General features: G+C 35.8%; 2 protein-coding genes across 2 annotated transcripts; one reads left to right on the top strand and one right to left on the bottom strand.

Annotated features, from left to right (window-relative positions):
• The first annotated feature begins 56 nt into the window (after positions 1-56).
• On the top strand, positions 57-944 carry LOC140790549 (uncharacterized). The gene has a single exon (XM_073140673.1). It carries the CDS (start codon positions 57-59, stop codon positions 942-944), a length of 888 nt encoding a protein of 295 aa, XP_072996774.1.
• Positions 945-6600: 5656 nt separating this feature from the next.
• Positions 6601-7620, bottom strand: LOC140791095 (peroxidase 2-like). The gene is made up of 2 exons (XM_073141489.1): positions 7459-7620; positions 6601-7338 (listed from the first exon to the last, which is right to left on the bottom strand). Exons 1-2 carry the CDS (start codon positions 7618-7620, stop codon positions 6601-6603), a joined length of 900 nt encoding a protein of 299 aa, XP_072997590.1.
• Between the last annotated feature and the right edge of the window lie 16621 nt (positions 7621-24241).

The following is a 24241-nucleotide window of genomic DNA, read 5'->3' as shown; positions in this document are numbered from 1 at the left end:
CCTGGCTGCACGAGATCCCGTGGTGCAGATAGCCGAGGGAATGGGCGAATGCAGTCATGGAAGAAAATCTGCGCGTGGTAGATATCACCAAACGCAGGCAATGGACTACGGCGAGACTAACTAGGGAGGCCGGAGTTGAGCTGGCTTACAAAATAGCAACGTTCCCCATGGGTGCCGCCACTAGTGAGGACAGATGGATCTGGTGGCCGCACCCAAGGGGAACCCCAACGGTTAAAGCCATATACTACTCTCTTCTTCCTCAGAGTGACCACCACTGGGAAGGGTGGAGAAACCTTTGGCGGCTCCCGGTCGCCCCGCGGATCAGAGTCTTCTGCTGGAAACTTCTGTGGGGTAGGCTCCCAACGAGTGCTTACCTCCACTATATCCATGTGGGTGCCGAGGAACGCTACGCAATGTGCGGGTTGTTTCCTGAAACGATCGACCATCTCATGTTTACGTGTAGATACAGTCGAGAGGTGTGGGAGATACTGCGTTCCAGTGAAGGGGTGGAGACAGCGTTGATAGACCAAGACTGGATCACGAGAGAGTGGTGTACAACCAAAGAGAATGATCGCCGGATCAAAGGGAAGATTGCCTGCACGTTGTGGGCTTTATGGAAATGTAGAAACGAAGTGGTGTTTGGAGGGAAGAGGATGGCGGAGCTAGCAGTGGTCCGATCTGCCGTCGCGATGGCGGAGGAGTATGGGCTCAAGACAAAAGAGAAGACTGTGAAGACAAGGAGGAGGAGGAAGAGATGGGAACCACCGGACCCGGGCTGGACTAAAGCCAACACCGACGGATCGTTCAAGCCCGGCGCACACCAAGGAGGTGCAGCGACAATTCTCCGAAATGCTGAAGGGGAGCTAGTCCAGGCGGCATGGGAGCCGTGCCCGGGCAACTCGGCGTTGCAAACCGAGCTCTGGGCCATCAGAATGGCCCTGTAGATGGCGAGCAAAGAAAGGAGGTTGGTGATAGAAACGGACTGCTCGGAGGCCATCAGATGCATGCAGCAGGTGGACCACTGTCCATGGCGAGTCCGCAATCTGGCGCAGGAGTGCGCGGAGATAGCAAAAGAATTTTTGGAAGTTAGGCTTGCCCACGTAGGGAGGGAAGCCAACGCAGTGGCAGACTGGGCAGCAGCGAAGGCGAGGGTGGCCTCTGGCTACTGCTACGCAGAGCGGCTAAGCCAAGTTCCATCTGAGCTTTGTAATCTTCTAACTATCGACGCGGCAACGTCTCGACCGTCTATTAATATATAGCTGGTCACAGCTCTTTGGCTTTCAAAAAAAAAAAAAAAAAAAAACATTTTCATCGAAAAGAAGGTATAATCTGTTAGGAAAGAAATACTCTACAATTGGAATGAACATTGATCTAGGAGAACAAATCCTCCATGGATAGAATGTCTATCAGCTATATTGGGAAGATGCTAATCATCAGAATTTATTTCACCATGTATAACATAATTAATAGATGTATTATAGGTAGACTTTCCTTATAGAAGAAATTCCTACATGTATAAATAGTGGCAATGCCAATACTTAATGCTGGCCTCTTGGCATATACTTCTCCTTTCTCCTTCTTACTTTTCATGGTATCAGAGCAAGGTTAAATCCAACCTATTGCTACACTCTAAGCTCTCATATCTCATGTAACATCTTCCTAGTCATTCAATCTCCATGGCTAGCAACCAAGAAAATCCACCACCTGCTAATGTCAACAAATCATCTACCATTTCTAGTTGGGCAGATCCTTCAAGATCTAATATCTCGAATCCCTATTTCACCCATCATTTAGATCATTGGGGAATAGTTCTGGTCTTTAAGTCCTTGAACGAAGATAACTACTCCAGTTAGAAGAGGGCTATGACTAGCTTTGAACTCCAAGAACAAACTTGGATTCGTCGACAGATCAATCAAATCTCCTTCAAAAGAAGCTGACCTTGAAGGATATGCAACTTGGTCGCGTAGCAACGACATGACCCCATTCCTAGCTTGCCAACACCTTCAATCTAGATCACAGATAGCGTCATCTATTATTCTACTACTCACGCGGTATGGGAGGACCATTGTGAGTGATTCTCTCAAAGCAATGCACCCCGCATCTTTGAGATACAACGAGACATAGGCAATCTTCGACAAGAATAGCTCTCCGTCTCAGCATATTACTCGAAATTGAAAAGTCTATGGGATGAGTTAGCTATCTATTCTAACTTAATCCAAGGAGCACAAGCAGATCAACAAAAATTAATGCAATTCTTGATGGGATTGAACGACACTTACAATGCCATCTGTGGGCAAATATTGCTGATGAATCCACTTCCTACCATTCGCCAAGCCTATGTGGTCATTGGCTAAGAGGAGAAGCAGCGACTTCTCAGTACTTCACACGGCATCTCAGAATCAAGCTCCTCTACTACTATGGCTGTGAGAAATGGGGAAGACCAAATCAATTTGCTGGCAAAGGGAAACCATATTGGCACCACGATCACTCCTCTCGCAACAACTGGCAGACTGGCGATCGATCCTCTCCGCAAAATAATCACGACAATCGTCGGGGCTGGAAAACCAATCGACCTCTCTCTCAAAGTGATCATGGTTGGCAGACCGATCGCCCCTTTCCCCAAAATGACCAAGGGCAGCATCGTTTGGGCTCTTGGAGAAATAGGCCCGAGTGCACTCATTGTGGAGAGATGGGCCATTGGGCCCAAACCTGTTTTGAATTAATAGGGTATCCACTTGGGCACCCAAAACAATTTTGATCCAAGAGGAATATGAAGCCCAATCAAAACTCTACAGCTAACATGGTCTCTGAGGCTATATCTAAGGAGAATATGCTATCTACATTATCAAGCATAGTTTCCGAAGCCCAACTTCAACAAATCATGTCAACTTTGAGTATCCAAAATGGGGATAATCACACTCATGTTAATACAACAACCACTAAAGAAAAGACCACCACCAGTTTTGTCTAAACTTTTTTTTACTCGATGGATTATTGACGGTGGTGCATCATACCACATAATATCATCTCCATAGTTGACATTACATGAAGCTAAAAATTGTTCAATGCCTCCTGTATTATTGCCCAGTGGAGAGAAGGTTGATATTCGACCTTTAAATTCTAACTTTTATTTACATGATGTACTTCATGTGCCCAAGTTCAAGGTCGATTTGATGTTTGTTAGTTGATTAACAAGAGGATTAAACTGTTTTATGACTTTTTTCCTTACTGGTGTGTTTTGCAATATCTGGACACAAAGAGGATGATTGGTTTGGGTAAGGAGCACAACGGTCTGTACTATTTGGTGGCATTAGCAATGAAGAAACCATTAATCAAGTCCACTTCCACCTCTGACAACCATGTAACCTGCAATTGCATCTCTTCTACCACTAACCTTTGGCATAATAGATTTGGTTATAGTTCACCATCTCGTCTTGCCCTCATTGCTAAAAATTTCTTAAATATTTCCATTTATTTGAGTAAAGATTGTCAAATATGTCTTTTGGCAAAACAAAGCCGTCTACCTTTAGGTATTAGTTCACTTTCAACAAAATTTGCTTTTGAGCTTATTCATTGTGACATATGGGGTCCTCATAAACATTCTTCAATTTTTGGCGCTTTCTATTTTCTTACAATTGTTGACGACTACACACATTTTACTTGAGTTTATCTAATGAGGCAAAAAGGTGAAACTCAATCACTTTTAAAATAATTTTTAATTTTGTCGTCACATAATTTTCCTCTCACATCAAAGCATTTCATAGTGACAATGGTGCGAGTTTCCTTCTCTTCAACCTTTTTTTAAAAAAATTGTGTTGTTTTTCAACATTCATGTCTTTACACGCCCCAACAAAATAGGGTTGTGGAACGGAAATGCCGTCATATTTTACAAGTTGCAGGCGTCTTATTTTATCATGCTAATCTTCCTACTCATTTTTTGGGCGAATGCGTGTTATCTGCTGTTCATATCATTAATCGTCTTCCATCTCCATTCTTTCCTTTCAAACTCCATTTGAACGTCTTTATAATAAACCTCCTTTTTTCTCCCATCTTCGGACTATTAGTTGTTTGGCATATGCTATGAATCCTCGTATCATACATAAATTCTCTCCTCGCGCCATTAAATGTGTTTCCATTGGTTACCCTCTTGGTCATTCTACTCATTAAATTCCATTACTAATCTCAGATCCAAGCTAGAGCCCATTATCATCAAACAACCCAAACCTAACCCATTAACCAACAATCCAAACCTGAGCCCCATCTCCTCTAACCCTTCTTCTCCACCCTCAACCGAAACCCTTATTGCATTTTCATCGCCCAACCCTAATTCCTCGCCACCAAACTTTGATTCCTCCTTCGTCGATCCTGCCGTGACACCGTCGTCTCCACTACAGGCGCCACCATAGACCAGTACCAACCCCACTGTAGGCGCCGCCATAGATCAATACTAACCTCACTACTCTCCGCCGCTCGTCTTGTGTTTGGGCCCTACCACTTCGACTACAAGGCTGCCAATGCAATCAGATTTTGCTCTCTCCATCCCAACCATCATCCTTTCTTTATCCAGGTCCGACCAAAGGCACTAGATATCCTCTTTCAAACCATCTTTCCTACCACAGATACTTACCACAGCATCAAGCTTTTATTGCTCAAATTAGTGCCACTATATAGCCTCAATCCTACACCGAGGCTGCAACTTCACCTGAATAGCAGGAAGCAATGCAAAAAGAATTGCGGGCTCTTGAAGAAAATGGCGCATGGACTATGACTCCACTACTAGCTGACAAAAAACCTATTGATTGTCATTGGGTCTAAAAAATCAAGCACAAGGCTGATGGCTCAATCGACCGATACAAAGCATGACTAGTTGCAAAAGGCTTCACACAACAAGAAGGTGTGAACTATCAAGAAACTTTTCTCCCACTACCAAGATAGTCTCTATTAGATGTCTTCTAGCTTTAACAGCAGCAAGAGATTGGACCCTTTAACAACTTGATGTCAACAAGGCCTTTCTCCATGGTATGCTTGAAGAAGAGATTTATATGTCTCCTCCGCCTGGGTTTCGTGGCTAGGGGATAGACAACATGGTGTGCAAGCTACACAAATCACTATATGGTCTAAATAAGCATCTCGGTAGTGGTTTGCAAGATTTTCAGAAGCTATTCAATCAGCCGGGTATGTACAATCCAAAGTTGATTATTCTTTATTTACCTAGAATATAGCAATTCTTTCACTGCCCTGTTGATCTATGTTGATGACATACTAATTACTGGAAATGATTCGGTGAATATTGCTATACTTTAGGAATTTCTTCATTCTCATTTTCATATTAAGGACTTGGGAGATTTGAAATATTTTTTGGGAATTGAAGTGTCCACTTCTAGCAATGGTATCTTTATCTGCCAATGCATGTACGCCCTAGATATTGTTAAGGAAGCAGGATTACTTGGTGCTGCTCCCACTAATATTCTAATGGAAAAAAGTCTTAAACTCTCAGATAAAAGTGACGTGTTGAAAGATGCAGCCGGCTATAGAAGATTCGTTGAAAAGTTAATTTATCTCACTATTTCCAGACCAGACATCACTTGTGTAGTTCATATATTTTATGCATCAACCTAGAATGTCACAAGCTGGCTTACGTATAGTTCGGTATATTAAAAATATTCCCGATCAAGGGTTATTCTTTTTCTGTAAAAGTGATCTCAAATTAGGAGCTTTTTGTGATTCTGATTAGCGAGGTTGTCCGGTTACTAGAAGATTCACTTCTGGCTATTATATTTTCCTTGGTCCTTCATTAATTTTATGGAAGTCGAAGCGCTAGAAAACTATTTCTCTATCATCAACTAAAGCTGAATATCGGGCCACAACTGAAACTTGTTGTGAACTTTCTTGGCTTCGGTATCTTCTTAAAAATTTGGGATTTGGGATTGCTACATTTCTAACCGGCCCTACTTTATTGTGACAATAAAGCGACACTACACATAGCAGCTAATTCGGTCTTCCATGAGCACACTCGGCATATTGAAATGGATTGTCATTATGTAAGGGACAAGATACTTGATGGTTCCCCGTTATTAGATTCATGAGCTCTATAATCCAATTGGTAGATGTTTCTACCAAAGCTCTTGGAAAAGAAACTTTCATTCCCATGATTCGCAAGTTCGGAGTTAGAGACATTCACTCTTGGTATATACTTCTCCATTCTTCTTGCTTTTGATAATCTTGGCCAGTTCAATAATGTCATCCAAGGACCCTTAAATTCAGCCTTAAGGGTGAGCCGATGATGATCTTGAAGCATCATGAATTTCTATACAAATACATACTCCATCACTTACCATGTCACTACAAATCATGTTTGTAAGAACTCAAAAGCAGAGCAAAGATTTACCTCAAAGTAATTTATTGTGCATTATACTGATGACAAACACTATTATAAAATGAGAACAAAAGAATGAAATAAAACAAGATAAACAACATCAACAGACTCAACGAGTCATAGAGCACGACGTCGACGAAACAATACACGTCAGAAAACAAATAAAAGATCCTAAGCAAGCCATCGCATATGCATGGCAAGTCGTACTGAAACTAGCTAGCTAGTTAATTCACAACCTTGCACATTTTTCTAACCTCACCTTGATTTCCAGTAAGCACCCCGATGTGGCCCATCTTCACCATGGCAGCCCCAAACTTTGCCTTCCAAGCTCCCTGGTGCCTCGCAAAGGCCTCCACCAAGGCCGCCGTCTGGGGACTACCTAGCAAGGCAACGTCGGAAGAGAACAATACTTTGTGAGCTATCACGTTCTTGTAGTATTGATTATCCAATCTATTTGGTGTCACAATATCTTGATCCACAACCGTAGTAGGGCTCGCTGTTGGTGGGCATTTGCTCCTCAAGAATGTGATAAAGGATGGTTCGATCGATGGATCCTGGAGCGAGAGCGATGAGCAGTGGGAGTCACCGATGGAGTGTGCTCCGGAGAGGGTGACCAGATCGCCGACGGATAACCCTTTGGATGCAAAGCTAGCGATAAGCTGGGGTAGATTGAAGAAAGGAGGGGGCAAATTTTGGAGTGCCTCAGCTGCGATGGAGACTCTTCCGTCTCGCCTTCCAGAGGGGATGGCGTACTTGATACCACCGAGAAATTTAGCCGCATCGCGAGCAGCAAACGCGATAATGTCTGCACAAGAGACGATGCCTGGGCAGTGGTGCTCGAGAGCAGCCTTGGCTTCATCAATAACATCGAAGCCATGCAAGCTAGGGTTGTTTGGAGGGGAAGTTTTCTCAGTGTTGGGGTTGGCCGGTGTTGGGTCAAGGAGTACAGAAGCATCACAGCCCTGGTGCAAAAAAAAAGAAAAATCAATGGCAACTAGTCTATTCATAATTTAGTTATATATATATATATATATATATATATATATATATATATATATATTTGTAATGTATAACTTCCTTACCCTAACAAAGCAATCGTGGAAGAACATCCTAATAAGGGCGGCGCCAAGGCCAGGAGTCTTGGCTACAGCCTTGTGCACCACCTTTCTCACGATCTCCTCAGCCTTTGGGCACTTGCAACCGTAGAATCCAACTTGTAGGGAAGCAGAAGAGGTGGGAAGCATGGCTTGGATGGCCAATGCAAAGAGAAGACATGAGGCCAAGAGAGGAAGCTGACCTCTACCTCTGCTCATCTTTACTATATATATGTATGCTCTGAGAGAGAGAAAGAGAGCAGCGGAGAAAGAGCAGCTAGCTGATGATGAAGAGCTGCTGATGCTGATAGCTATTTATAGTTGAGAAGGGATGGATTTGAGTAAATAAATTAACCAATGATAAGATGAAAGAGTCTTCTCCTCTTTTTTATGCCATATTAGGTGGAGTAAAGCTAGAACGTGGGCAGCACAAGCTGGAATTTTGACTTTTAAGTTCTCATGAATGAGCTTGCAGAGCATTGGTTTGTTGAGGTTACAATTTTTATATCGTTTTTTCTCGTTTGCATGTATATCCTTAAGAAATCCTTCATTTGCTTTTATGCCCTTATATTTGCATGTTTACCATTCAAAACATATACTATTTGCATAGATATCCAACTGATTATTTTTCAAATTAAATTTGAATAATTAATAGAAAAAACACAAAAATATCTTTGACTAAGAAAATTAATAAAAACTACAGTACGTATATTTTTATCTTTTTGTTTCTAAATTATTTGAATTTAATGCTTAGGTAACTCAAAAGGTATTCATATAAATAATATATATACAAAAATCATGTGTTTTCATAGATATACATGTAAATATTAATTTTAGAAAGGCATATAAAAACATAAGAGATTTTTATGGGTAATGTGCAAAAGAATTTATAAAACCGACATATTTCCTTTTTTACCTATAAAAGAATGAGAAAATTAACAATAATACCCAGCAGTTTAACTATATTATAAGTAAAACACTATCTTTTAATTTATAAATAGGGCCTTTTATTTGGCAAAAAAAAAAAACGACCAACACCTAACTATACGATGAAATGAAATAAAACGTAAAACATTGTGTCTATTTCAAATAATATTTTAAATTTTCTGAATTATACTTATCTCACTGTATATGATATTTGAGATTAAATATTAGTTTCGAATCCGTTGATCTTGTGGAATTTAGTGCTTAGATGTTGATGTGATTTTAATCTTTTAGAGGCTGGATTAAATCGAATATATTTTGTTAGAAATTAGTATTTTGGTTTATCTCCATGTTACAAATCAGATCTAGATTGATCCGGACGTAAGAAAATTAAAATATTTAGGTAGTGGTAGCCTCATTAGTTAAGGTTTTAATTGCTCTAGTTTCACCTATATTAAAGTTCGGGATAAAAAATTAAAAATAAAACAGTGGAGATAGGTCAGAATAAGGCAGAACGATAAATATTCGATGTTGCAGCGATCATCGGAGAGTGGCGAACGGCCAAGGGCAATGGAGAATGGCAATATAGTAGGGTGAGTACTAGAGTAAGGTGGTAGCTAGGGTTTAGAAGCTTTAGAGGTTCTACGCCTATGATTTACTCTTAAAGATGATCTAATGACTACGATAAAACGATAAATGCAATAATAAGAAAATAACTAAACTCAATTAATTCTCAATGCTTGGATGCCTAGATTATTAGATGATTAACAAAAAGGCCCTGCCCATTTATATATAAAGGTGGTGTGTCTTACTCGGACTAGCCTTAAAGATTTATATGACTCAAATTATGACTTGTCTTAGACTAACCATAAAGACTTATGCAACACGAATTAAGACTTGCCTTAGAGGCTTACATAACTTAATTGAACTTGCCTTAGTGGCTTACATGACTTAACTAGACTTGTTTTAAGTACTTACATAAAAGATAAACATGACCTAAAGATAAACATAATTTAGCTAAATCAGTCTTCTTTTTCTTCTCGGAATGTTTCTTCGTTCTGCCACAGATAGAATGCGAATATGGAGAAACCTTGAATAAGAAGGTTATAGATGAGGAAGTCACCAATATTCTCCAACTAGTCTAATATTATTCAGATGTATGTGGAATATCTTTCGAATATTGTTCTAAAATTGTGCAGAGCTGAATTAGTTAACTAATAAATTCTAACCTAATAAGACACTAATTAAAGCAAATAGTTAGATAAGATAACTAAACTCAATTTATTGATCCTAATCTCTCCTTAATGGGATCTAATTTGACCTGATTAGCATCACTCCTAGTTATTTTAGTTGCTTAATTTTGTCAAATAATTAAATTAATTCAAATAAGAGTGTCGTTCGGTAGAAGGCTCCACTTATAAATAATAAAACGGGATAGCTTTTCTGTAATATACTCAAAATAGAGGATATTATTTATAATTTTCTCAACAAAATTAATAAATCGAATACTTAAACCAAATTCGACGTTATGTGCTCAAACTTCCCAATTTTATATTTACGACGAATCCACACGTAATGTGATAGTTTAGGTTGTCTTTTTTATATAAATCCCAGAAGGACGACCAAACTAATATTATCTTTGCTCATTCTCCTAACTATGGTGATGTTTCTGGTTAGAGATTTCTCTATGCTAAATTACAGAATATTTTTCTAGATTTACAACCAAATATAAAATTATTCTTACTCTATATTAGAAATATTATGCCTGTTATTTGAATCTTATTATGCACATAAACATAATAGATTTTACCCCTAATTTGACTAAAATTATTTTAATAATTAGAATTTAAAAAAGTTATAAAAAATTTAACTAGTCTAGTTTTCTGCTCAAATTAAAACTTTATACTCAATTTTCTCTTCTATCTCCTCTCCTACTAATCATCTTACACTTCTATCTCTTCTCTCCTACTAATCATCTTATACGAACGTGAACATTGCATACCTACAAGAAATAATTACACTTTAATTTAAATCTATGTATCAAATTAAAAATAATCCCTGCTACATCAAATATAATTATTACACCACTATTTCAACTTACAATTAAATACTATATTTTTATACTCTAGATTAGAGACATGATTTAAAAAATAAGAAGTGAGAATAGCTGCTCTATAATTTTAAGATTAGCGGCAACCGACTAGGATCTTATATCTATTAATGTTCATAAGTATATTTAAAAAGAATAAGCGATGATTAAATATCCTCAATAATTCAACTTCCAGACTGTGCCTTTCTAATTTCAAGGGTCATATTTTAATTTGGAGCCGGTCAATGATGTCAAGCTGGAAATTGCTACTACTACCTAAAAGCTAGCTTGCATTAATTTCATTTTTTTAACTAATAAAAAATGAATATCATTATTATGTCATATTCTACAAAACTATATGCAACTGAGACTAATTAGTTGGGTTTTGTTTTTCGTATATATTCTTTTAAAATATCTTATTTGCATGTGAGTCTCTGTATACCATTCAATATGTATTATGTTATTTGCCTTGATAAGATTACTTATCTGTACCTCTTCTCCAGTTCACAAAGTTGTGGCAGTATCAGGACGTTTAATATAAAAAAATAGAAATACATACTTTTAACTAAGGGAAATATATGAAATCTAAAGTAAATTATTTAAAGTTTAACTGTTAGTTAACTCCAAAAGGTATATATGAAAATAAAAAATAAGTGTTTTAAAGGGTATACATCTAAAAGTTGTGTGTTTTGAGATGCATGGTACATATATAAATATCAAGTTTAGACCGGCATATAAGTGAATAAGAAAATTTTGAAGGGATATATGCAACAAAAAAAAAAACAATCCTAATTTGTTCTTAGATATTGAAGATGGAGCTCAGTAAGATTATGCCACACTGCACAAATTTCAAACACCAAAAGCAATATAGTAGTAGGATGTAGATGGTACTAACAAAGTAGAAATAGAGAAATTGTAGAATTAGATACTCATAATGTCATAAAAATCTGTTCTCTAATAGCTTATGAGGAAGGGTTTTGCAAGTCGGCTAGGCTTTATAAATAACTGAGAACTACGACACTAACTTGATGGTGGTAGCATTAATACCTATACAAACTTATAGGGAAGTCCGTATCAAAATTTGTTGGAAATTTATATATTTATTGTAACTCCCTCCCCATACACCCGCTTGTAGATCAGATATTTATCAGTCTGTCTCGTTCTGATCTTCCCCTATTATTTTATTTATAATTTTTCATCTCGATCTTCGATTTATGTGAAACTAAAATTATTAGAACTCTAAGGCTACCACCATCTAAATTTTTATAATTTTTTTACGTCTAGATCTGTCTAAATCTAATGCAAACTAGGTCATCATGGCCACGAGGTTTAAGGTACGGAAGGGTAGGCTATTCCTCATTACTATTCACTAATGTGAATCGGTTTAGATCAGATTATATCATGAGGACATTAGGCTCAACGGATTGGACATATTTATCTTTTAATTAATTTATATTTATCTTTTATGTAAGCCCTTAAAGCAAGTCTTTTTAAGTCATGTAAGCCACTAGAACAATATTTAATTAAGTTACTAAAATAAGTTGAATTAAGAAATGTAAGCCTTTAAGGCAAGTCCTAGTTCGAGTCGTATAAGCATTTAGGGTAAAGCCCGAGCATGACTCATTGTACCTGACCTCTATATATAGAGGGACTATACTTCTTTATTTATAAATCCAAGCATTCAAGCATTGAGAAATTATTTTAATTTTGAGTTTATCTTAGGAGTAAGAATAAGATAATATGGGAGTCGAAGTAAGTTAATTATAGTCGTTTATTTTCCTAAGAGTATATCTAAGTTAAAAACCCTAATTCAACCTCTAACACATAACCATCACCGCAACAACTAATATAAGAGTACACTATGATTCGACATGTATTATACAAATCATCGTCTAATACAAAAGAGTACAAATATTAAATACTCGTACAACTCAATTTCTATATAAACTATCATCTATACCATCTCGCATCTATAGCTCACCTACCTCATCATCGCTCTAAAATATCTTTTCAAGATGTCTCAAGTCGCTATCACATACCACATATCTGAGGGGATTAGAAAAGAAAATAAAGAGAGAGTCATGAGCAAAATACTTAGTTAATAGATCTTACCCTAAATCAGTGATGCCAAACAAATAGTAAATCATGTACTAGATAATATGAATCAAAAATAGCATCATGTCATGAATGAATATATGAATGTATCCTCAATAATACATAAATATAAAGTAGATAACATGTCATAACTAATAAATTGTATAATCCTCGATAATAAATAAACAAATCTCCATGTTATACTATCATCATAACTCTCTCTCAAATATGACACATGATGCATGCCGACCATGACAATGCTATAATATCAAATGCAACCATATATGATGTATTATAATGTATATTGACTACTTGATAATCAGGTAGGGGTGAAAACGGTTCGGATACGGATCGGATAGTGCTCAAACCACATCCGGATCCATATTTTGACTCCGGATACGGATACGGATACGGATACTGGACGGATAGCAAAATGCAAAACCATATCCTAACTAAACGGATACGGATATTTTTCGGATATGGATCGGATATTAAACGGATACGGATATTTTTCGGATATGGATCGGATATTAAACGGATACGGATATTTTTCGAATATGGATCAGATATTAAACGGATACGGATATTTTTCGGATATGGGTCGGATATTAAACGGATACGAATACGAATTGGATACGAATCGAATCTTAATCGGATACGAATAGAATATTAATTGGCTACGAATCGAATCTTAATCAAATACGAACACAAACTAGATAAACAAATTTGAATTATAATTGGATATGAATACAAAATGAATCTCACTATGTTTATGCTTAGATATAACAAAAAGGGGATAACACTAAAATTCACTACAAAAGAAGATAACACTATAATTCACTATAAAAAGAGGGATAACACTACAATTCACTACAAAAGATGATAACACTATAATTCACTATAACATAAGACCACAAATTTTAAAAACATGACAAATTAGCATCTAGTGCAAAAATATAAGATTACCCCTGTTCATGCTTAGATATAACACTACAATTTATTAGAAAAAGATGATAACACTATAATTCACTACAACATAAAAGCATCAATTCTAAAAACATAACAAACTAACATCTAGTGCAAAAACATAAGATTACTCTGTTCATGCTTAGAACATGAGACCACCAATTCTACTATAATTCACTATAAAAAAAATAATAACACTACAATTCACTAGAACATGAGACCATCAATTCGACTACAATTCACTATAACATGAGACCATCAATTCTACTATAATTTCACAATATTTCATAACATATATGCTTAGATATAATGAAAAGAGGATAACAAAAAGATGACCAACTTGTTCACATAGTAATAATAACCATACTACACCAAAACTTAAAAAATAATGCAAGTACAATAAAAAGGCCAATATTCCAAAGTGACCACCAATTCCACTATAATTTTGTGACATTTCACATTTTTCTAATCTTCAATCAAGCCAACCGAGTAGTGATACACTTTAAAGAGGATCTGCAAAAATAAATGAATGACATTAGTTTAATTGTTGAACTAAAAATCTATGAATTGAAACATATCAAGTAATACCATTAATTGTTCATACAATTTCATATGCAATTCAAATTTAATTTAAGCATAAAAGATTGCATTACATTTAATCTAGTGAACATGCCATTGATTGTATGTCAGAAACTGAAACGTGCCCAGATACTTCAGATACTTCAGATTCTTCAACATCCTTAACAATTGATGCTACTTCTCCTAATAAGAAAAAAAATATATTGAAATTAGTATTCAATACTAATTTATAAAAATTAAGAAAATAAAACAATCAGTACCTTTTCTTGTAGATCTTATCCAATCCTGAGTGCATACTAGAGCTTCCACGGCTTCAGGATCCAACCTGCTGCGATAAGCATCTACTACTCGACCACCTGTGCTAAATGCAGATTCAGAAGCAACTGTGGCAACTGGAATTGCCAACACATCACGAGCAATTCGTGATAATATAGGATACTTTGCACCTTCTGTTTTCCACCAAGATAGTATATCAAATTTAGTATTATTACGCTGCCATAGAAGTGAGCCCTCCTCAATATATAAATCCAAATCTGTCTTAGGAGATTGATGTTGAGATTTTTCAATTAAAAATTGTTCAAATCTTCTATTTCTATCCTCGTCAAACTCATCAAAAACAGTTCCACTACTTTGGATAACTTCACTTGTGCTTACATTCACATCACGATCAAAAGGACGTGAAAATTTAGATGCATATTCATCATGCAACTTCTTTATGATTTCACGAACTTCCTCAAGTTCCTTAACACCACCAAGAGAATAAATTTGAGGAAAGTAAAATTCCATAATACTCATTTTATATCGAGGATCTAGAAATGAAGCCACAGCTAATATAAGATTGCATTGCTGCCAATATTTGTCAAATTTCTCTTTCATTGATGTTGCCATAGAAAGAACGAATCCATCCAAACTTCTGCACCATTCTCTAATTTGCAATTGAATATCACAAAATTCTTTGAAAAATAAGTTAGCAGTTGGATATGAAGTTCCTGAAAGCAATTCAGTTATTGTATGGAAGGTTTTTAAACATTTGCATAACATTCTAGCATTATCCCATTGCTCATTTGTTGGACATGCAGCAAATTTAATTGGATCAGCACACTGAAGCCTCTTGAATGCATTCATATAATATATAGCATCTCTAAGCATCAAAAAAATAGAATTCCATCTTGTAGGTACATCAATAGAAAGAGCTTTATTTGTAGCTAAATTACATTCCTTTGCTCTCTTTTGAAAATCCTCCCACTGCAAGGGTGAATTTCTGAGAATTAAGATGATATGACGAATATTTTCCACTGCATCCTTTATTTTTTTCAAACCATCTTGCACAACTAAATTGATAATATGCGTGGCACATCTGACATGAAAAAATATGCCACTACAAACAAGAGATTGTTGATCACTGAGCCGACTAACCACATCTCTAACACAAACATCATTAGCATGATCATTATCCAGAGTTAAGGAAAATAGCTTTCCATCAATATTCCATTCAATCATATTCTTTAGAAATGCTTGACACAGATTTAATCCTGTATGTCTCCCTTCTAAATGCATGAAATTTACAATTCTTTTTTGAATTCTCCAATCATCATCAATGAAATGCACTGTAACACACAAATAACCCTTATTCTGTCTAGAAGTCCAGAGATCCATAGTAGCACTCATACGACATGAAAGCGAACCAAACATATCATATACGTTCCTTTTTTGCTCAACATATAACTCTAAGATCTCTTTTCTAATAGTAATCCGTGACTTTGTTGGAAAAGCAGGTTGTAGAGATTTTATAAATTCAAGAAAATACTCATGTTCTACAATAGAGAAAGGGTATTCATGCATAACTATTGCTGTTAGAAGTTTTTTTGCACTTACTTCCTCTTCATATTTGTATGACTCTAAAATTCCATCTTCTCCGACTCTTGTAAGATTAAGTAACAATTGTCCTCTTTCTCTACCATGCTTATTTTTGTAATGGTTCCTCAAGTGTGTCGTTCCCATAGAACTTTCCCCATTAAATTGCTTATGACAAAATTTGCATACTGCTTTACACTTGCTCACTATTTGCCCATTAATTACTTCCATCACTTCAGCTTTATCAAAGTTATCCCAGACATCTGATGTCAATTTTTTTCTCTTTGTTCTATCATCTTGAGTAACACTATTACTGGTGTCATCTTGAACTGACGCACTTGTAGATGTCATTGCAATTTTCTCTACTACATTAAAAAATTACAGATGTCATTAAAAAAATTGTGAACTACATTATCTTAGAAATAAATTTCACAAAACATGTTCCAAATATTGTAGAAAATCATAATGTAATAATTTATTCTGCTACTTTTGCTCACTATACACAATGATAGGAACAACAAAGGCTTGGACAATATTAATAATACACAATGATATGTTGATCATTCCATTAGAAAATGAGAGTACCCAAGATAAGAGCAGAATGAAGACAAAGGATCGATGTAGCGGACCCCATAATTGGGATATAACACTCATTTGGATGTAATATACCTAACATTTTTCATTTAAAATAAAAAATTAACGATGCTTTCAAAGTATTTAAAAATCTAAATTTCTCACTCCCCACATGGAAGAGAAAACAGACAATGTAGCATTTATGTGCCGTTACTAATTAAAAATGCTAAAAGTTTTAGAATCTTTAAAAAATGCAGAAAGTTTCAACAATTTCAACAATTTCAACAATTTGGATGTCAAAGTTTCAACTGAATTGGAATAGATCAACAAGTTGTTCAGGAGATAGCTTATGAAAAAGTTCAGTATTTCTCTCAATCCAAATACGCCACCAATAAGCCGACATCTAGACTCTCGAATACTTTCTACTGTCTTTAGCTGTCCCTCTGCACTTCCCTAAAGTCCATTCGTCCACCAATTTCAGTCATGTGTTTATTCCATCTTTTATATATATAAATATATAACGACAATTTGAGTCAATTTTAGTACTCTCTTACACTCTTATTATTTTAATCTTCACATTTAAGCTTTCTATGGTCCAAGACAAATGTTGTATATCTTTAGAGGATACTATAAAACTTACGAAAGAATAAAACTATCTAATTAGTTGATCTCATTTTTAAAATTTTAAAATAAACTTAATTAAATTTTAAAAAATATTTAATTACTGAACTATATTAAGAATCTCTTAATCATGTTAAAGGTCTCTGAATTGGTTCCGAAGACATCCTAACTCAAAACAAATAAGGTCAAAAATTTATAGGGCTCCAAATTTATAAGGTCAAAAACTCAAAACAAATAAGAGTATAGGGGCTCCAATTCTACACATTCGGGCTAAAGATTTAGAGAGCTATGCACACAGAGAATAGCATTAAATTCGGGAACGATGGTGATGATCCATGTTTATAGAGCTATGCACACACAAGCAATTTTCTAGACTTTCATGCCAAAACTTATTATCGTTCTACAATGGGCAAAGAAAACTTACATAATCGGAGGCGAAGGTACCCGCGATGGTGATGATCGGAGGCGAAGGTACCCGGCGATGATGGTGATGATTGGAGGCGAAGGTACTTGGCGACGACACCGCTGTTGTCGGTCAGAGAGACCGAGACGGGGCTGCGGAACGGCGGGAGTCGATGTTGAGAGTGAGGGAGAGATGGGGATGGGGTTGATGTGGTGAAGAGATGGTGAGAGTGCGGCGGGCGATGTGGTGAAGAGATGAGGGTTGATTGTTGAGGAGTTAGGGTAAGTTAGTGGGTTGGATGTGGGTTTTATATTAACGGGTCGGGTTAGTTTTTAAGGGTAGGATATTTGTTAGTATTATATAGTATACGGGTATTCGGATATCCGATATCCGAATCCGTATCCGAACATATATGATATACCCGTATCCGGATCCGGATTCAGATATTTTAATAAATTGCTATCCGTATCCGTATTCGAATCCGGACCGGGTAAAATATTTGGACCCATATCCGATCCGACTCGGGTCGGTTAGCGGGTCGGATCGAATAAAATCCGATCCGTTTTCACCCCTATAATCAGGTAATCAAATGATAATGAAATCATATGCATTTCTCAACATCTCACTCATCAATGTCAGCTCTATATGTCATCATCATACCAGACCACTGTGCATAGTCAACACTCGGTACCCAATCTCAACATCATGCCCGAAGGCTCAAAGCATAATCTGTCATCCGCAAAAAGTATCTCAAATATAATCATACCCTATCATTCGCTAAGGGTATTAACATCCATTCAGACCGGGCACCCTTCTAGCTGATAGAAATCTCGTGAGGATAACTCGCCACATATGCCCTAGCGAACGTCTACTACGCACATAAACTAACGACCTCGGACATAAGACTAACAGGATCGCGACTATGTCGAGTGATCAATCATCCACCAAACGCGTTCTAACCCTCGCGCCCACTCGGGTATCCTCACGCTTTTTATCAACTATCCTATCAATCACATTTCATGCTTTCATTCTAAATGACAGATCATATGTATATATCCAGTACGATAACAAGTCAATGCATACTAAGAATTTAAGTGGAACAGAAATCAAGAGAAAAATGATGCAATGTAGTCTTCAACCATATAGTCAACATATGCATACTCATGCTACAGATCAATTGGATATAACATTATAACAATATAATCATCTTTCATCATCTCTATATGAAAAATCCCTAGACACAAGTATGTATCTAAATACTAGGCAATGATATCACTCGTTCGCTTAAGTAAAAGTTCATAGAAATATTAGGAACGCCAAGATTTTAACGTGGAAAAACCCAAACGGGAAAAAACCACGAATCCAAACTTGGACCAAAATCAATCACTAGAATAGTAGCAATTATAAGATTGACTCACAAAACAACCCGTCGATCCAAACGACTTTGTTCTTCTCAATCTTGCTCGCTAGAACCCACGATTCACTACTTCTCGTGATTGAAGTCCAACCTCGGTAACCCTCGAGATTGATCTTTCGTCTAGATAATCCTTAAAATGAAAGATTAACTTTTTAATGATGAGTGGAACCTTGTTAGTTGAAGAACCGATGCAGCCTTAAGAAGTCTCCTTCAATAATGCTTCTTCAACCTCCCTAGAGATAGGGCATCACAATCCTTATATATGATATCCAAGATAGAGCCAAATCCAAGTCTTATCCATACTCACGAAAGTCTAATTTTATCAAACTTCATTGGTGCGTTCGAACGCAGCCGGGTGCGTTCGAACGGCATGACTTGATCTCAGGTGCGTTCGAACGGGCCCGAGTGCATTCGAACGCGACAACTTTAATTCTTTAGGTTGCGTTTGAATGCGTTTGTGAACGCAGCTCTTGGTCTATGTAAATGTAGTACCCGCGTTTGAACGCGTTTGTGAACGCAACTCTCTGTTTGTGTGAACGCAGTACCCCCGTTCGAACGCGTTTGTGAACGCAGCTCTCTGTCTATGTGAACGCAGATTCCGCGTTCGAACGCGTTTGTGAACGTGGTGTAAACTCAACGACTTTTCTCCAATAATCTTACAATTCTTCAAACCAGAGATATTCTAGACTTGTGTAAAGCTCATATACATAAAAAAATACACTTAGAATATTTTATACACAATTGCCAACAAATAAAAACTTAACACTATATATCACCAATGCACTCATATCCTAGATCAACCTAATTAAATGCATGATAAAATATGCTCGACTGTAATCATCTCTAGATAAAATCATATTATCATGCTGGAGGCTAAAACATGCATATACATAATATATAATATAACCTAATTTGAGAAAGGTGTCTAGGGGATAAGACTACTCACTCTGATTCAAAGACGCAAACCACGTATCCCTTACATCCGCCAACCAACCGAGTGACACTCATCGCTAGCAAGGTCCACGGGGTCTCAAATAAGGGGTTCGAGATCTGAAAATGTTTAAGTAACATAAAGTTAGTTGTTTATCCCATTATAACGTTCGAGTAAAATATGATGATTTATTAGATTAGAATTTCTACTTATTTTTATAACTAACTAGATTTTTAATTATAAATAAAAAATATAAATATAGATAAAAACTTAACTAAAATTAAATTATACCTTGATTAATTAGGGACTATGTAGTCATTACTTTATAAAATAATAAATATATTTGTTACAAAATAATAATGTATAATAAATTATTAGAATTATTTAAAATGTATCTCATAAAAATATTAGTATATAAATTTGATAATTATAATTTACAAATATATATATTAATCTAATAGAGATATAAATAAATAAATATGAGTATTACCTATATTTATACCTAATTAATCATTGATTATACAAATTATAATTAATACTAATCATATTGAAGAATATATATTATTATTAAAATAATTAATGTATAAATAATCTATTTGCATTAATTAAGAAGGAAAACCTAACTAAATAACGTCAATAAAATAAATAAATAATTAATTAATTAATTAATTAAAGCACTACCATCAGTGCTGGGCTCGGCCCAGCACTGTGTAGAAAAATAAGGAGAAGAAGCTGAGGAAGAAGAAGAAAAAAGAAAGAAACAAGGAGAAGAAGAAGAAGAAGAAGAAGAAGAAGAAGAAGAAGAAGGAGAAGAAAATGAAGAGAGGAGGGGAGCTGAGGGAAAAGAAAGGAGAAAGGAAGAATAGATAAGAAATAAGAAATAAGAAGAAAGAAGAAAGAAGAAGAAGAAGAGAAGAGGAAGAGATAAAAGAGAGAAGGTGAGGGAGGGGGTTTGCAGACCTGGGCTGGCGGGGAGGGCACTGGCTGCTGGTGGCCATCCAGCGGCCAGCCTCTCATCGATGGCTCGGCTCCGGCGAGCCCGAGCCCGAGGCAAGAAATAGAGAAAGAGAGAGAGAGAGATAGTGATAAAGAGAGAGAAGAAGGAAGAGGAAGAAGGAGGAGGCTCACCTGCGGTAGCACGACGACAGCGGCGGCGGGTCGACAGTGGGAGAGAGAGAGAGAGAGAGGAGAAGAAAAAGATAGAGAGGCGGTGGGGGTTGGCGGTGGTTGCGGCGACGCTAGGCCGTAGTATGGGAGGTTGTTAGAAATTGGAGTTAGCAAATGAGTAACATCCCAAAACCCTACAAGCTATTACGGATCAAGAAGGGCAACGACAGTTTAATCTCTAGATGTTGCCTAATTCCTTTCTTCATCAGTACAAAGTACAAAGACGAAGTGTTGTGTGAAATAGTACTCTATAGATGCTTGGCATCTATTGTTAGGGAGGCCCTGGCACATTCTGACACCTATGTCTAATGATTGAAGTTGTTCTTGCTCACTAAACCCCTAATAAATTACTCCACATGCACTAGATCACCAACTCCATTAGAAACTGAGGTGAAAAGCCCACATCTCAGCATTCCATTGAATTGCTAATGCAGATGAACAATTATAAAACCTCCAAGATCTTCGTATAGTAGCTCTCTGTAGATAAAGTAAATATTCAACAAAATAATCCCTTCTTAACAAATGATATTTTTTTTATTATATAGTGAAAATTATTATATTTTTAAATGTTTTTAATGGAAATTGTGTAAAAGCGATGTTAATCTTTAGTAAAGTAGATTGGGAACTGCTACAAGAAAATAAAAAGCCGGGAGAGATCATTCTGCACTTAAATAAATGGATGAAAGTCCCTTACTATGATGAAGTGGAGATTAAATCAGATTCAACTTAGCCAAATTTGTTCCAATAACTTTTAGATACTTTAGGAATATTTGAGAACCCTAATTTATTTAGGTGGTGTTTGGTTCACACATAAGGAGTACTTATTCATAAATTAGAACTCTTTTAAATATATTTTACAACCAGACATTCATTTAGGTATATTTTAGTTAAATTTTGTATGAGGTAAAACACGTGATAAGTTATACGCAAAATCTTTTCACAGATAGAGGGTGTGATAAAATTATGCACGTTTCACAAGCAAGATTTATAATACAATTAATATACTTATTTATAATTAGTAACTAAACACAAATTCTTATGTAAATTTGTTCAAAATAATAATTATATTTTACAGATAAATAATAAAATATAAGTAAAGTTATAGGTGGGCATAAAATTATCCTTAAACAATTTTACACACGAACTAAACAAAGCCTTAGAATTCTTATGTGGTAGCTTTTCTATTGATGTTACTTTCTTTTGAGAACTTTTCTACTCGCAACCGGTGGTTAATGCTGAATTACTATTATGACATAAGAGGAGAAAAAATAATGAATTCGTATACTAAAAGAACTTGAGTTATTGTTAGTTACTATACAAAAATAATAAGGGTTGTTGTATAAGAAGGTTATTCATATTCCAGAAGTGAACTGGTGCTTAATTTTATCGATCAAGAAAGAAAAATTCTGACTTCAAATTATTATTATTAATATTATTATAAGAGTTAATTACAGTTAGACTTTATGAACTATTGCGCTTTTTCATATACCTCTGTTGAATTTTTTTTTGATACATAGACTTATTGAACTACTGAATATATCTCACCATAATATTTTATTATTAATAATAAGAAAGTCTGCAAGTATAAGATAATAGTTATGTTATTATACTTTTCTTAGTCAATGGGCTCCGTGCTATTTAATATTCTGATTGAAAATTTAAATTACCCCTTAACATCATGAAACAATCTTTAATTAATTGAATCCATCCATTAATTCAACATTTATGGCCCATTCTTTTAAGCCTTTATTTGCCCCTAAGCTATCTCCTATTTAAAAGAGTTGTATATCTCTTGAAGAAAAGAATTATCTTGTCAGCAGCCATCCAGCTTTTATTTGCCTTTATGAATTTGACGCTATCTCCACTCAGTAATACTAAGATGTCATTTTTACTTGAGCGATAACCATTCTTCTTTCTTATATTTTGTGCATGCAACCCTTCATAACAGTATAGCTTTTATCTTCTCTTTATTCTAGTTTGCCAATTCAACTATTAACTAGTATTGTAATTAATTGGCAAAATAATAAATATTTACTCATCTCTTTAAATTTTACTATAAATTGACGAGAATTCATTTTCTCCTTTTTAGAACGAGAGTAGGGAATAGAGATCTTTCAACTACACAACATCACGAACAAGACTATATCCATCAACTTAGAGATATACCTATGCACCAGAATAAGAAAATTTCATAAGTCAGAAGTCGTAGTTACAGATAAGTTTGAACAATTTTATGGAGTATCGCACAATTTAAACAGTTGAGTGAATAGAAAAAAATATTATAGGCAGGTATTAAATCATTCGTCATTGTTAAGATTGTCAAACTTACCATAATAAGTCTAAGATATACATTTTCACTAGGTTATGGATAAAACGATCTACTATTTTGATACCTATTTGAAGGAAATAACCTTGGGTACCATTTCTGAGACGAGAAAATAAGAAGTTTTTAAAAGTAAAGATATATTATTCAATAAAAATGTAATATACAAAAACATATCTGAAAAAGAATAGGACAATAAAGAATATGCTAAGTTTGAGGAGATAGCCAAAAGAAACGCCCTTATGATTCTAGAAATATGCTAGAGCTAGAATTAGTAGAACGAGAACTAGAATTTGAACCTTGCTGCTCCTACTAGGGGATATACCAGAACTATCGAATCTCTTACTTGTCATTCTCTTTCTCTGTATTATTTGTTGTTGACTTATAGTGGTGAGCCTGAAAATTTTGAAGAAACTTTTTCTGGTTGATAGTACCACTCATTGGTGAAGAGCTATAGATAAAGAGATGGACTATTACTTGAGGTTTGAATCAAATATGAGGTCTAGTACACCTACCTACAAGGAAGAAAGCTACTCACAATAAGTGAGTCCATAGGCTGATAAAGGAATATAATTGCACCAAAGGTATAAGGTCACATCGGTGGTAACCAGATTTTAGTAGAGGACATGTATTGATTACACTGAAATATTTTACCAGTTGTTAAATGACTGCAAATCCATCTGTTTTGAGTTTAGTGGCTTTGGTGGATTACATTTTGAGCAATTAGATGTAAACATAGCTGAATTTTTAGGGAGATAGGAATCTTAGTCTAGAAAGAGAGAAAACATAGTTTTTTTCCCTGGAGAGCTCCCCTCTCTAGCCTACCCCTC

The sequence above is a fragment of the Typha latifolia genome, chromosome 6 (assembly GCF_019914945.1).
Source record: "Typha latifolia isolate L0001 chromosome 6, TyphaL0001v2, whole genome shotgun sequence".
NCBI lineage: Eukaryota > Viridiplantae > Streptophyta > Magnoliopsida > Poales > Typhaceae > Typha > Typha latifolia.
The sequence above is the reverse complement of the archived record's forward strand: the minus strand, read 5'-3'. Positions and strand labels throughout refer to the sequence as shown.

Bases quoted from the DNA above. Each gene is read 5' to 3' on its own strand.
- LOC140791095 (XM_073141489.1), bottom strand. From the start codon at position 7,620: ATGCTTCCCACCTCTTCTGCTTCCCTACAAGTTGGATTCTACGGTTGC. The intron at 7,339-7,458 runs GTAAGGAAGTTA...TTTTTGCACCAG, and splicing joins TCCACGATTGCTTTGTTAGG to GGCTGTGATGCTTCTGTACT.
- LOC140790549 (XM_073140673.1), top strand. From the start codon at position 57: ATGGAAGAAAATCTGCGCGTGGTAGATATCACCAAACGCAGGCAATGG.